At 49.7% G+C, this 15,243-nt stretch overlaps 1 protein-coding gene across 1 annotated transcript in view; it reads left to right on the forward strand.

Moving 5' to 3' along the window:
* The window catches only part of axl (AXL receptor tyrosine kinase), a 35,061-nt gene that overhangs the window by 4,628 nt on the left and 15,190 nt on the right, over positions 1–15,243 (forward strand). The window contains exons 2-7 of the mRNA XM_076982181.1: positions 1,365–1,572; positions 1,884–1,984; positions 2,454–2,636; positions 6,180–6,260; positions 6,424–6,539; positions 10,514–10,706. Coding sequence (XP_076838296.1) covers positions 1,365–1,572; positions 1,884–1,984; positions 2,454–2,636; positions 6,180–6,260; positions 6,424–6,539; positions 10,514–10,706 — 882 coding nt within the window. The remainder of the gene's footprint in view (positions 1–1,364; positions 1,573–1,883; positions 1,985–2,453; positions 2,637–6,179; positions 6,261–6,423; positions 6,540–10,513; positions 10,707–15,243) is intronic.

Raw genomic sequence — 15,243 nt, forward strand, 5'->3', positions numbered from 1 at the left:
CCACACCAACTAATCACAGCACACCTTCTTGCGGGCCCAATAACCCACTTTCTGAAGTCACACACACACACACACACACACACACACACACACACACACACACACGTCTCGGTGGGAGAGCCAGTGCTGTTGCCTGTTCAACAAATGATGGTATTAACTAGTGCTGGGCGGTATGACCAAAATTCTATATCACAATATTTTTTGAAATTATATCGGTTTCACAGTGTTTGACGGTTTTTTCCCCCCATGCATTATTTGTTAATTGCATTGATTACGAAAAGAATTACTGCGGTAAAGTGGTTAAGAGTACCCAATTCCACTGTTAGAAATACGTCTCCACCTAAGTATTACATGTAATACAGATTTGCATGGCCCCACATGATCAGTTTTCAAATGGTAGCACTAAAGTAGTGAATGAATCATATAGCATGACAGTTGCAGTAAAAATGCAAAACCTTTTATTTCAATCATTTTTCAGACAGAAAACTGTCCGTTCAAAACTGTAGGTTTATACAACTTATTTAAACCAAATACACGTAATATTATTAATTGCACACCAGTTTGTTAATAACAAATAAGAGGTATTTAGACATAAAGTAGCCAGGGCTGTTTGTCAATGGTTGTATTGTATTGAAAAGTCCCAAATATCTTGCCTTTAATTAAATAACATAATATTTAAACAAATAAATAATAACAGTGGTTGAATACTGCGGAGAGGGTACCATCTCTTTTAATTTGATAAAAAGTTAATTATTTCAAATAATTTCAACCATATGTGTATTTGTATAAATATGTAACTTAATTAAGCTGAAGCTTGAAAGTGCCGTACAAGTGCTTGAATTCCACCCTGTAAAGATGTATGAACCCTGCAAACATAAGTTAGTGCAAAACACAGCGCTGAAGAGCGGAACACGAGCTCGCAACACCAAAGCGGAGCCACCGCTATTGTGTCATTTTTGCTGTGCGGACCCTCGTGACGCGTCAAGTATAAGCAGCTTTATGGGTGGTGCAGCAGATTGCTCCTGTTACCACCAGCCACGACAACTTTTGCTCGACAGCATTTGCAGTAAGTGACTGTTTGGTCCACGTCCGACCTTTAAAACCCTATGTACTTCCTGACGACAGACACGGCTCCTTTTTTTGGCAAAAGTTCCTTTGGGGCATCAACTTTTACTTCAATGTTTGGTAGAATTTGTGGTTCAGAACGTCCCTCGTTTTCAGCAAGCTAGATTTGCGCTCTGTTGCATGTGTGCTTAGTGGCGGGTTACTAGTATTAACCTTATGAGAGGATGAAGCGGTTGAACCAGTACGTGTCACCTGGAGGATGTTCTCCAGTGTCTCACCGTTTCTCTGTGGTCCCTCAGGACTTCGCTTCACGCAGAGCCCAGAGAACGTCACGTCCTCCCTGGGAAAGGCGGTGAGCCTGCAGTGTGTCCTGCAGGGTGGGGGTGGGGAGCAGTACCCGCCGGACGTCCTGTGGCTGAAGGAGGGTGATCCACTGGAGCTCGCCGACACCAACCAAATCCAGGTCCCCTACAGCGAGGACACCTGGCTGGTCATCAGCACCCTCCGGTAAGTTCAGCCATCTGTGCACCCGCCCGTCTGTGCTGATGTGTGTACACCCGCCCGTCTGTGCTGCTGCCGCTCTTTCTCTCAAGAACTTAACCCTGACCCTGACTCTGACCCCTAACCTCTAACCCTGACCCCGACCCCTAACCCTAACCTATTCCACATAGTTGGCTTTGCATTCGCTCACACAGACCAATATGATTCTTGAATGCCCTTTGGCTTTTTTTTCTCTAATGTAGCCCACAGGTTAATATAATCACTCTCTTTCTGTTCCAGGTTAATATAACAGGCTAATCCCTCTCTTTCTGTTCCAGGATTGAAGATGTTCAGCTGTCAAACATGGGGACGTATCAATGTGCCGTGTTCCTAGGAGAAGACGAGACGGTGTCCTCTGAGGGACACATCCAGTTAGAAGGTAGAGCTTTCCCCATCACGCTTATGGGAAGACTGCGTAGTCTATGTGAGGCAACAGAACGCAGATTCTAACAGTGCTGGGTGTTGTGGTTAATTCAGGGTGCTGCTTTGTATTGGAAGTCATGGACCAGTGAACTGAGCACACCACACACTGCCAACCCAACATGGCAAAGAACTTTTGTCATTCACCACCTAATACAAAATACACTTTGTTGCACCCAAAATACACACATATTTTGTATATTTATTAAACAGAGATTTACATGAATTGGCGTTCTGGAATAGCACAGATCTAGTTTGACTGTTTGACCTCTCATACTGTCTGTCCATCTCTCTCTCTCTCTCTCTCTCTCTCTCTCTCTCTCTCTCCCTTGTTATTAGAAGCTGTACTTTTTCTTTTCACCACATTTTATTTGGATGGAGTTACTTACTTCTCATATCTTTTATTTCACTCCTTTGTTCTTATCCAGGTCTCCCTCATTTCTCAGTTGAACCTCACGACATGTCTGTGGTGGCTAATGTTGCCCTGAGCCTGCAGTGTGTGGCCCATGGGCCTCCTGAGCCTGTCAGGGTCATCTGGCTCCAGGACGGAGCCCCTCTGAACACGCTGCACGATCCCGTGGCCCTCTCGCCCTCCACGCTAAACATCACAGGTAAACTCTACCCTACCCTAAAAAACCCTAACCCTAACCCCTCTGAACATGCTGCACGATCCCGTGGCCCTCTCGCCCTCTACGCTACACATCACAGGTAAACACCCTACCCTAAAATACCCTAACCCTACCCTACCCTAAAATACCCTAACCCTGCCCTACCCTACCATAAAATACTCTAACCCTACCCTACCCTAAAATACCCTAACCCTAAAATACCCTAACATTAACCTAACCCTACCCAAACCCTAAAATACCCTAACATAACCCTACACTAACCCCAATCCTACCCTAACCTTAGTCCTAAAAATAACCTACCCTAACCCTAAAATATGCTAACCTACCCTAATCTAATCCTACACTAACCCCAACCCTACCCTAACCATAAACCTAAAATGCCCTACTCTAACCCTTACCTTATCCTACCCTAACCCTTCCCTATCCCTACTCTACACTAACCCTACCCTACTGCACCATAACCCTATCCCTACCCTAACCCTAAGCTAACCAAACCCTATCCTAAACCTACCCTTACTCTACCCTATCCCTAACCCTAAAAATAATCCAGCACTGGGCTGGGTTTCCTGACATACCTCCTTGTGGATGTGGGCCACTTGACATGGCTTAGCATGCATGTGTCTGTAACCTCTCAACTTTTGTAACTCTCATGATGATCAGATAAACTCGCAAGTGCCAAGAAATTGGGCCAGTTTTCCTGCATAAGGGAGAAATAAAGCAGAAGAGGCTGAACTCACCGTGTGTGTGTGTGTGTGTGTGTGTGTGTGTGTGTGTGTGTGTGTGTGTGTGTGTGTGTGTACATGTGTGTGTGTGCGTGCGTGCATGTGTGTGTACATGTGTGTGTGTGTGTGTGTGAGCAGCACTAGAAGACCATGGTCAGAATGTTACTAGAGAGAGGCATCAGCCTGACAGAGAGGACAGGGAGACATGTGTTCTGTAGTGGATTTAGGGTACAGGGTTAGGGTTAGTCTGGGTTGGGGTATAGGGTTAGGGTTAAGGTATAGGGCTAGGGTTAGTCTGGGTTAGGGTTAGTCTGACGGTATGGTTTTCCGGAGGAGGGATTTAAACAGTTACACACACACACATGCGTTGGAACACTAACCCTAACCCATGTGTTCAGACGCTAACCCTAACCCATGTGATGGAACACTAACCCTAACCCATGTGTTCAGATGCTAACACTAGATTCTCATGCTTCTGTTCCAGCTGCACTGACCTGCAGTCTGGAGAAGTGAGTCACAAAGGCCAGAGAAGGGGGGATAGAGGGAGGGAGGGAGGGAGGGAGAGAGGGAGGGAGGGGTTGTGGAAAGAAAAGCCTTACTGGGCTTTGAGTCACTGTGGTTGGCTGACCATCAGTGGGCAGACTCACAGTGTTGGTATGAGCTGGTTCCACACACACACACACACACACACATGCTGTCACAATATTGACTCACACTGCCCATTTTGTCCTTACATTAAACATATTAAGGGTTTCAGTAACAGCTACAAACATTTGGTGATTTGGATACTAGGAGTAGTGGAGACAGATGGAGACTAGGAGAGGTGGAGACAGATGGAGACTAGGAGAGGTGAAGACATGTGGAGATTAGGAGAGGTGGAGACAGGTGGAGACTAGGAGAGGTGAAGACATGTGGAGACTAGGAGAGGTGAAGACATGTGGAGACTAGGAGAGGTGAAGACATGTGGAGATTAGGAGAGGTGGAGACAGGTGGAGACTAGGAGAGGTGAAGACATGTGGAGATTAGGAGAGGTGGAGACAGGTGGAGACTAGGAGAGGTGAAGACATGTGGAGACTAGGAGAGGTGAAGACATGTGGAGACTAGGAGAGGTGGAGACAGGTGGAGACTAAGAGGTGGAGACAGGTGGAGACTAAGAGGTGGAGACAAATGGAGACTAGGAGAGGTCTAGAGAGGTGGAGACTAGGAGAGGTCTAGACAGGTGGAGACTAAGAGGTGGAGACAGGTGGAGACTAGTAAACGTGGATACTAGGAGAGGTGGAGACAGGTGGAGACTAGGAGAGGTCTAGACAGGTGGAGACTAAGAGGTGGAGACAGGTGGAGACTACGAGAGGTGGAGACAAATGGAGACTAGGAGAGGTGGAGACAGGTGGAGACTAGGAGAGGTCTAGACAGGTGGAGACTAAGAGGTGGAGACAGGTAGAGACTAGGAGAGGTGAAAACAGAGTGATGAAAAGTTGCTACAGATGGAACATCTGAGAAAAGCAGCAGGCCCTTTATAATAGCTTATAACCCTAACCTTGGTATGTACTCTAACCCTGACCCTGGTATGTACCCTAACCCTGACCCTGGTATGTACTTTAACCCTAACCCTGGTATGTACCCTAACCCTAACCCTGGTATGTACCCTAACCCTGGTATGTACCCTAACCCTGACCCTGATATGTACTTTAACCCTAACCCTGGTATGTACCCTAACCCTAACCCTGGTATGTACCCTAACCCTAACCCTGGTATGTACCCTGACCCTGATATGTACTCTAACCCTAACCCTGGTATGTACTCTAACCCTAACCCTGGTATGTACCCTAACCCTAACCCTGGTATGTACCCTAACCCTAACCCTGGTATGTACCCTAACCCTGGTATGTACCCTAACCCTGGTATGTACCCTAAACCTAACCCTGGTATGTACCCTAACCCTAACAATGGGTATGTATCCTAACCAGCCCTGATTGTTTTCATGTAAGTATTTATGTTGTGTTATTGGCCAGAGTCTCAGGCTCTGCATGCAGAGATGACTCACCCCCTGACTCACCCCCGACTCACTCCAGGCGCCCCCAGACACACACTCGCTCTGCTGACTGCAGCTGTTCTGTTAAATGTTTTAGGTTTGTTGAACATGTGCAGCGACGTGTAACCTCTGTAGGTTCCTTGACTGCCTCTGTCCAACCTGGTTTCTTGGAAATAAAATTGGCTTTTCGTGTTATCAGTGCTGGGGAAGAATGTGAAGGACTTTAGTCAAGATAACAAAAGGGAGTGTGTATGAGAGTGTGGTTCAAAACTCACACATACAGTACAGGCCAAAAGTTTGGACACACCTTCTCATTCAGTGCGTTTTTATTTTCATGACTATTTACATTGTAGAGTCACTGAATGCATCAAAACTATGAATGAACACATGTGGAGTTATGTACTTAACCAAAAAAAGTTAAATAACTGAAAACATGTTTTATATTTTAGTTTCTTCAATATAGCCACTCTTTGCTCTGATTACTGCTTTGCACACTCTTGGCATTCTCTCAGTGAGCTTCCACTAATGAACCCTGTTAAAGCAAACCTGAAGCCCATTTCAGGTGACTACCTCTTGAAACTCATTGAGAGAATGCCAAGAGTGTGCAAAGTAGCAATCAGAGCAAAGGGTGGCAATTTTGAAGAAACTAAAATACATGTAGAATCTATAATGTATAATGTATAATGTCATAGAAATAAAGAAAACACTTTGAATGACACACACACACACACACACACAGACACACTGCTAACCTTCTCTTTGTGTTCTCAGGACTCAACAGAACCAGCTCCTTCTCCTGTGAGGCCCATAATGACAAAGGTGCTGCGTCATCTGCATCGGGCGTAGTGACAGGTGGGTGCTAAGCAGGTGGAGGTGGTTAGGATGAGGTGGTGGGGCTTGTTGGGATGAGGGGGTGGAGGTGGTTGGTATAAGGGGTGGAGTGGATGATGAAGAGTAATTGAGAGTTCTTTCTCTTTCCATCTCTCTCTCTCTCTCTCTCTCTCTCTCTCTCTAGTTCTCCCTGGCCGGCCTGAGAACGTTACGGCGGTGGAGGTCTCCAGCAGCAGCGTGCTCCTGTCCTGGGAGCCGGGTTTCTCAGGAGTCTTCCCCATCACCGTGTGCACAGTGCAGGTTCGTGTGGACGCCACGCTGGCAGATACAGGCGTGTGAGGACAAAGTTACAGACAGTTGCTGCTGGAAGTTCTTGTGGGACAAGTTTGGGTATTAATAAAGATGTGACACACACACGCACACACACACACACACACACACACACACACACACACACACACACACACACACACACACACACACACACTGCCCTGTCATGTTTGACTGGATGAGGTTTCACAGTTACAAAGGTCTTTCTCCTCAGGTCCTCTTAAAATGTTTGTGTGAGTGTGTGCTTGTTTAAATGTGGACGGGTGTGTGTGAGTGTAGAGCTAAACTCCACCCTAGAGCGTATGGTTCTAATAACCTGTACTGCGCTGCGTGAGCCTGTGGGTCACACTATTCCCCAACATGGGTGGGGGGGGAGTCCAGAGACCCTGAAGATGCTGTAATATTTGAAGAAAGGTGCAAGACCATGTAGAAAGGAATTAGTCTTATACATGGGGAGGCACACAGCAAGAGAGAAGTCAAGCAGGCAAGAGAGAGAGAGAAAGAATGCAGCTACTCAGGAGGGAAAACCCTTAGAGGAAAAGCAAAAGAAAACAGGAAGAAAATATGGAGAAGTGTGTGAGGCGACCGCACAGAGTGGCGGGTTACACACGCCATAAAGACACTGGCAGGGTGAGATGTTTAGGAAACGTGAGCAGTCTGCAGTATGAGGCAGAAGACAACCACGTCCTGCTGCTCTGACTCACTCCACCAGTGTGTGTCACTTCAATATGGAGCTTTATCAAGCTGATACTGAATCACTGAGCTGTGTGACTCACCAGTTAATGAGAGGGTCAGGGTCAGGATTAGGGTTAACCCCAACCTGACCTGTGACCTCTCGCATCACACAGAGGGGAGGTGAGTGAGGGGAGATTAGTGAGGGGAGGTGAGTGAGGGGAGGTGTGTGGGGGGAGGTGTGTGAGGGGAGGTTAGTGAGGGGAGGTTAGTGAGGGGAGGTGTGTGAGGGGAGGTGAGTGAGGGGAGGTGAGTGAGGGGAGGTGTGTGAGGGGAGGTGAGTGAGGGGAGGTGTGTGAGGGGAGGTGTGTGAGGGGAGATTAGTGAGGGGAAATTAGTGAGGGGAGGTGAGTGAGGGGAGGTGAGTGAGGGGAAGTGAGTGAGTGGGGGGGTGTGAGGGGAGGTGAGTAAGTGGGGGGGTGTGAGGGGGGGTGTGTGAGGGGAGGTGAGTGAGGGGAGGTTAGTGAGGGGAGGTGAGTGAGGGGAGGTGAGTGAGGGGAGGTTAGTGAGGGGAGGTGAGTGAGGGGAGGTGAGTGAGGGGAGGTGAGTGAAGAGAGGTGTGTGAGGGGAGGTGAGTGAGGGGAGCTGTAGTGAGGGGAGGTGAGTGAGGAGAGGTGAGTGAGGGGAGGTGAGTGAGGGGAGGTGAGTGAGGTGAGCTGTAGTGAGGGGAGGTTAGTGAGGGGAGGTGAGTGAGGGGAGGTGAGTGAGGGGAGGTGTGTGAGGGGAGGTGTGTGAGGGGAGGTGAGTGAGGGGAGGTGTGTGAGGGGAGGTGAGTGAGGGGAGGTGTGTGAGGGGAGGTGAGTGAGGGGCGGTGAGTGAGGTGAGCTGTAGTGAGGGGAGGTTAGTGAGGGGAGGTGAGTGAGGGGAGGTGAGTGAGGGGAGGTGTGTGAGGGGAGGTGAGTGAGGGGAGGTGAGTGAGGTGAGCTGTAGTGAGGGGAGGTTAGTGAGGGGAGGTGAGTGAGGGGAGGTGTGTGAGGGGAGGTGAGTGAGGGGAGGTGAGTGAGGGGAGGTGTGTGAGGGGAGGTGAGTGAGGGGAGGTGTGTGAGGGGAGAAGAGTGAGGGGCGGTGTGTGAGGGGAGGTGTGTGAGGGGAGGTGAGTGAGGGGAGGTGAGTGAGGGGAGGTGAGTGAGGGGGGGTGTGTGAGGGGAGGTGAGTGAGGGGCGGTGAGTGAGGGGAGGTGAGTGAAGGGAGGTGTGTGAGGGGAGGTGAGTGAGGGGAGGTGTGGGAGGGGAGGTGAGTGAAGGGAGGTGAGTGAGGGGAGGTTAGTGAAGGGAGGTTAGTGAGGGGAGGTGTGTGAGGGGAGGTGAGTGAGGGGAGGTGAGTGAGGGGAGGTGAGTGAGGGGAGGTGAGTGAGGGGGGGTGTGTGAGGGGAGGTGAGTGAAGGGAGGTGAGTGAGGGGAGGTTAGTGAAGGGAGGTTAGTGAGGGGGGGTGTGTGAGGGGAGGTGAGTGAAGGGAGGTGAGTGAGGGGGGGTGTGTGAGGGGAGGTTAGTGAGGGGAGGTGAGTGAAGGGAGGTGAGTGAGGGGAGGTTAGTGAAGGGAGGTTAGTGAGGGGGGTGTGTGAGGGGAGGTGAGTGAAGGGAGGTGAGTGAGGGGGGGTGTGTGAGGGGAGGTTAGTGAGGGGAGGTGAGTGAAGGGAGGTGAGTGAAGGGAGGTGAGTGAGGGGAGGTGAGTGAAGGGAGGTTAGTGAGGGGAGGTGTGTGAGGGGAGGTGAGTGAGGGGAGGTGAGTGAGGGGAGGTGAGTGAGGGGGGGTGAGTGAGGGGGGGTGTGTGAGGGGAGGTGAGTGAAGGGAGGTGAGTGAGGGGAGGTGAGTGAGGGGGGGTGTGTGAGGGGAGGTGAGTGAAGGGAGGTGAGTGAGGGGAGGTTAGTGAAGGGAGGTTAGTGAGGGGAGGTGTGTGAGGGGAGGTGAGTGAGGGGAGGTGTGGGAGGGGAGGTAAGTGAGGGGAGGTGTGTGAGGGGAGGTTAGTGAGGGGAGGTGAGTGAAGGGAGGTGAGTGAGGGGAGGTTAGTGAAGGGAGGTTAGTGAGGGGGGGTGTGTGAGGGGAGGTGAGTGAAGGGAGGTGAGTGAGGGGGGGGTGTGTGAGGGGAGGTTAGTGAGGGGAGGTGAGTGAAGGGAGGTGAGTGAGGGGAGGTTAGTGAAGGGAGGTTAGTGAGGGGGGGTGTGTGAGGGGAGGTGAGTGAAGGGAGGTGAGTGAGGGGGGGTGTGTGAGGGGAGGTTAGTGAGGGGAGGTGAGTGAAGGGAGGTGAGTGAAGGGAGGTGAGTGAGGGGGGGTGTGTGAGGGGAGGTGAGTGAGGGGAGGTGTGTGAGGGGAGGTGAGTGAGGGGAGGTGAGTGAGGTGAGCTGTAGTGAGGGGAGGTGAGTGAGGTGAGCTGTAGTGAGGTGAGGTATTGTGCATGTGGTGTTTTGATGTTATTTAATGTCCAGGCTTTGCGAAGGCTGCACACTCCTCCCTCCACACTGCTGTCTGCTGTCTGCAGCACTGTGGGTGACTGCTAATGGCCTCCGACTCCAACCTCTACTAATAAGACCATGAGTTGGGTGTCCAAATGTGTGTGTCCAACAACGTCCTGACTATGCAAGAAACTTAGAAACACTGGCCTAGTCTGTTTCACTTCTTTAAAAGAGAAAGACACAACATGTCTTCTTAGTTCCTGAGGTTAAGTTTAGGGTTTCACTCTCAGAACACTTATTTCACTCTGCACTGCTGGCCCCACACACACTCTTCCCCACACACACCATCCCCACACACATCCCCACACACACCATCCCTACACACACCATCCCCACTCACACCATCCCCACACACACCATCCCCACACACACCATCCCCACTCACACCATCCCCACACACACTCTTCCCCACACACACCATCCCCACACACACTTCTGTGAGGGTCCTTCAGCAGATGGACAAAGAGAGGTGAAAGTCATTAGCTGCTTTCTGCTGAACTGTGAGTGAATGGAAAAGAAATTCAGATTATTACAGTCATAAAAACTTGTCTGGTAGATTGCTACCGCAGAACCATGTTAATCTGGGGGATTGCTACCGCAGAACCATGTTAATCTGGGAGATTGCTACCGCAGAACCATGTTAATCTGGGAGATTGCTTTCGCAGAACCATGTTAACCTGGGAGATTGCTATCACACAACCATGTTAATCTGGTAGATTGCTACCACAGAACCATGTTAATGCGCTTATTTATGGTTTCCAGGTCAGGCCATCAGGAGACGCCTCCACTAATCCTGATCATGTGATCCACAATCAGAACGTTAACGTTCCACCTGCCAGACACCTGATCTCAGACCTGAAGCCTTTTAGCCAATACGACGTGAGACTGGCCTGCTGGAGCAGTCAGGGCGTCTCTGATTGGACGCCATGGATGACCATCAGCACAAGTGAAGGAGGTAAACACGCCCTCACCGATATTCAGTAGAATAGGAGCGATGAAAAATCTGATAGTTTAGTACTTTAGAACAATGAAATGTATAATAGTTATGAAAAGTAGCCAAAGCAAGTTTAGTAATAAGCTTAATTATATAGCACATTTATGCAGACAATAAAGGCAATTTGAGGTTCTTTTCGGGGTAACAGGGTAAGGGGTCACAGACCCTGTGACACTGGTAACAGAGTAACAGGATCAGAGCGTAAAGGCTGGATTATACTGGATTATAGCGCTTGACTCCACACACTGCACACAAACCTGTGAGACTTAACAGAAGCATTTATACTACACCAAAATGACGGGTGGTTGTGTAAAGAAATACCCCTGTAAAAACAGGCGAAGGAAAATTTGCCTGACAAATTTTAATGTTGTATTTTCCAGGTTTGAAAAGTTCTAGAATTTTGGCTTGAAATTGTAACAATTTCATTTTACAAGTTAGCTGACTGAATATTTCACTTGTATTATGTTTACAAATACAAGTGAGAAAAGCACTGCCTCAAGAGGTGTGCAACCTCACACCGCGGGTGCCACCACACATGGGCGGAGCCACCACACATGGGCGAGAACGTAGTGTTCACCGCCGAGCATGCTGGGAGAACGAGGCATCATGCGGTTCTCACACACTCTGTAGTTCTGTGCCCAGAGTAAATGAGCTTTGAAATGTTTATAGTGAAAAGGGACTAGAGTGCTGCAGTGTGTGTGTGTGTGTGTGTGTGTGTATGAGAGAGAGAGAGAGAGAGAGAGAGAGAGAGAGAGAGAGAGAGAGAGGGAGAGAGAGAGAGAATGTTGCACTTTGAACCTCCATGGGGATTTTCCATGATGAGTGCTTATGAAATCCATAAACAGAGGGGGAGGAAAGTATAGGAGGGGACACAGGAGAGGACACCACACCCCAACGCCCACACACCCCAACACCCACACACCCCAACACCACCACACCCCAACACCCACACACCCCAACACCACCACACCCCAACACCAACACACCCCAACACCCACACACCCCAACACCAACACACCCCAACACCCACACACCCCAACACCCACACACCCCAACACCCACACACCCCAACACCCACACACCCCAACGCCCACACACCCCAACACCAACACACCCCAACACCCACACACCCCAACACCGCCACACCCCAACACCAACACACCCCAACACCCACACACCCCAACACCACCACACCCCAACACCAACACACCCCAACACCCACACACCCCAACACCAACACACCCCAACACCCACACACCCCAACACCACCACACCCCAACACCAACACACCCCAACACCCACACACCCCAACACCACCACACCCCAACACCAACACACCCCAACACCCACACACCCCAACACCAACACACCCCAACACCAACACACCCCAACACCAACACACCCCAACACCCACACACCCCAACACCCACACACCCCAACACCAACACACCCCAACACCCACACACCCCAACACCAACACACCCCAACACCAACACACCCCAACACCCACACACCCCAACACCAACACACCCCAACACCAACACACCCCAACACCCACACACCCCAACGCCCACACACCCCAACACCAACACACCCCAACGCCCACACACCACACCCCAACACCCACACACCCCAACACCCACACACCCCAACGCCCACACACCACACCCCAACACCCACACACCCCAACGCCCACACACCCCAACGCCCACACACCCCAACACCCACACACCCCAACACCCACACACCCCAACACCCACACACCCCAACGCCCACACACCCCAACACCAACACACCCCAACACCCACACACCCCAACACCAACACACCCCAACACCCACACACCCCAACACCAACACACCCCAACACCCACACACCCCAACACCAACACACCCCAACACCAACACACCCCAACACCCACACACCCCAACACCCACACACCCCAACACCCACACACCCCAACGCCCACACACCCCAACACCCACACACCCCAACACCCACACACCCCAACACCCACACACCCCAACACCCACACACCCCAACGCCCACACACCCCAACACCCACACACCACACCCCAACACCCACACACCCCAACACCCACACACCCCAACACCAACACACCCCAACACCAACACACCCCAACACCAACACACCACACCCCAACACCCACACACCCCAACACCCACACACCCCAACACCCACACACCCCAACGCCCACACACCCCAACGCCCACACACCCCAACACCCACACACCCCAACACCAACACACCCCAAAACACACGTGCACACACACTAACCTTGGTCCTGAGCGTGGACGAGGAGCTGCTCTGTAGTCCATGTGTCTGTGGACAGTGACAACATGACCCGCTTGTTTGATTTCACAAACGGAACAAACGCATGTGTATCTCAGAAGAACTGCTGCAGAAGGAGTGGAGATGTAGTGGACATCTGGGATGGTTGTGTGTCCTGAAGACATTGTAGATCTGTGCTGACATGTCCAGAAGTGAGAGGGCAAAGGAGCCATGTTTGGAGTTTAGGGTGAGGGATTAGCATTAGTTATTAGGGGTTAGGGATTAGCATTAGTTATTAGGGGTTAGGGATTAGCATTAGTTATTAGGGGTTAGGGATTAGCATTAGTTATTAGGGGTTAGGGTTAAGGATTAGTTATTAGGGGGTAGGGATTAGCATTAGTTATTAGGAGTTAGGGATTAGCATTAGTTATTAGGAGTTAGGGATTAGCATAGTTATTAGGGGTTAGGGTTAAGGATTAGTTATTAAGGGTTAGGATTAAGGATTAGCATTAGTTATTAGGGGTTAGGGATTAGCATTAGTTATTAGGGGTTAGGGTTAAGGATTATTTATTAGGGGTTAGGGATTAGCATTAGTTATTTAGGGTTTAGGGTTAAGGATTAGTTTTAGGGGTTAGGGATTAGCATTAGTTATTAGGGGTTAGGGTTAAGGATTAGTTATTAGGGGTTAGGGATTGACATAGTTATTAGGGGTTAGGGTTAGGGTCCTTGTCCATCTCTGCTTTCCTTCAGCACTGCCTGTCTATGTCCATAAAGTATCTGAGATCTGAGCCCATGCTTTTGTCTCCTCTAGACTGGACTACTGTAACTCTCTTCTCTAATTAGGTCTTTATAGAGAAGGACAGAGGGACTCTCACACACAGAGGGACAGTTATAACAGAGATATTCATGTGTTCCATGAGTGTGTATGACTCGTCATGCTGACCTAGGACACTTTTTGGCAGCTGTACAATAAGTGTGTTTGTGATGAGATGACATAGCCAATCGGGACATTTATTCTTTTTCATGAGTGTGTGTGTGTGTGTGTGTGTGTGTGTGTGTGTGTGTGTGTGTGTGTGTGTGTGTGTGAGAGAGAGAGAGAGAGAGAGAGAGAGAGAGGGAGAGAAAGAGTTGCTGTGTTTTTTAACTTGTCACATCATGTCAGTCTATACACAGAGGGTGATTATTACTGCAGCCTAATCAGATTATAACCCTAATCTATAGCCCCTTCCTCTCATTTGTTCTCCCTCTCTCTGTCTCCCTTTAACTCATTCTCTCCATCTCACTCTCTCTCTCTGTCTCCCTTTAACTCTTTCTATCTCACTCTCTCTCTCTGTCTCCCTTTAACTTTTTCTATCTCCCTCTCTCTCTCTGTCTCCCTTTACCTCTTTCTCTCCATCTCCCTCTCTCTCTCTGTCTCCCTTTAACTCTTTCTCTCCATCTCTCTCTCTCTGTCTCCCTTTAACTCTTTCTCTCCATCTCACTCACTCTCTCTCTGTCTCCCTTTAACTCTTTCTCTCCATCTCACTCTCTCTCTCTCTCTGTCTCCCTTTAACTTTTTCTATCTCCCTCTCTCTCTCTGTCTCCCTTTAACTCTTTCTCTCCATCTCACTCTCTCTCTCTGTCTCCCTTTAACTCTTTCTCTCCATCTCACTCACTCTCTCTCTGTCTCCCTTTAACTCTTTCTCTCCATGTCACTCTCTCTCTGTCTCCCTTTAACTCTTTCTCTCCATGTCACTCTCTCTCTGTCTCCCTTTAACTCTTTCTCTCCATCTCACTCTCTCTCTCTGTCTCTCTTTAACTCATTCTCTCCATCTCACTCTCTCTCTCTGTCTCCCTTTAACTCTTTCTCTCCATCTCACTCTCTCTCTCTGTCTCGGCTGTCCTGTGTTGTCCCCTCCGATGAAGACTTCTTTTCTGATCAGGAATGCGTTTCCTGCATTCTTTCCTCTTGCTCCCTCCTTTCATGTGTTGCCCCGGCCTGCCACTAGCAGGGTCCTCTCTCCTGACCCTGGGTGACCCAAGACTCTTCCTTGTAAAAAAAAAAATAAAAAAAAGAAAAAGGATGAAACTGTGGGAAAAGTGAAGGAGGGAATAAGGCACAGAGGGGGAGGGGAACAAAAACAACATGATTCCCAGAGCCAGCTTTACCCTGTGGGATGAGAGAGGGTTAGGGAGCAGGAGAGAGGCAGAGGGTGATGGAGAGAAA

The sequence above is a fragment of the Brachyhypopomus gauderio genome, chromosome 19 (genome assembly GCF_052324685.1).
Source record: "Brachyhypopomus gauderio isolate BG-103 chromosome 19, BGAUD_0.2, whole genome shotgun sequence".
NCBI lineage: Eukaryota > Metazoa > Chordata > Actinopteri > Gymnotiformes > Hypopomidae > Brachyhypopomus > Brachyhypopomus gauderio.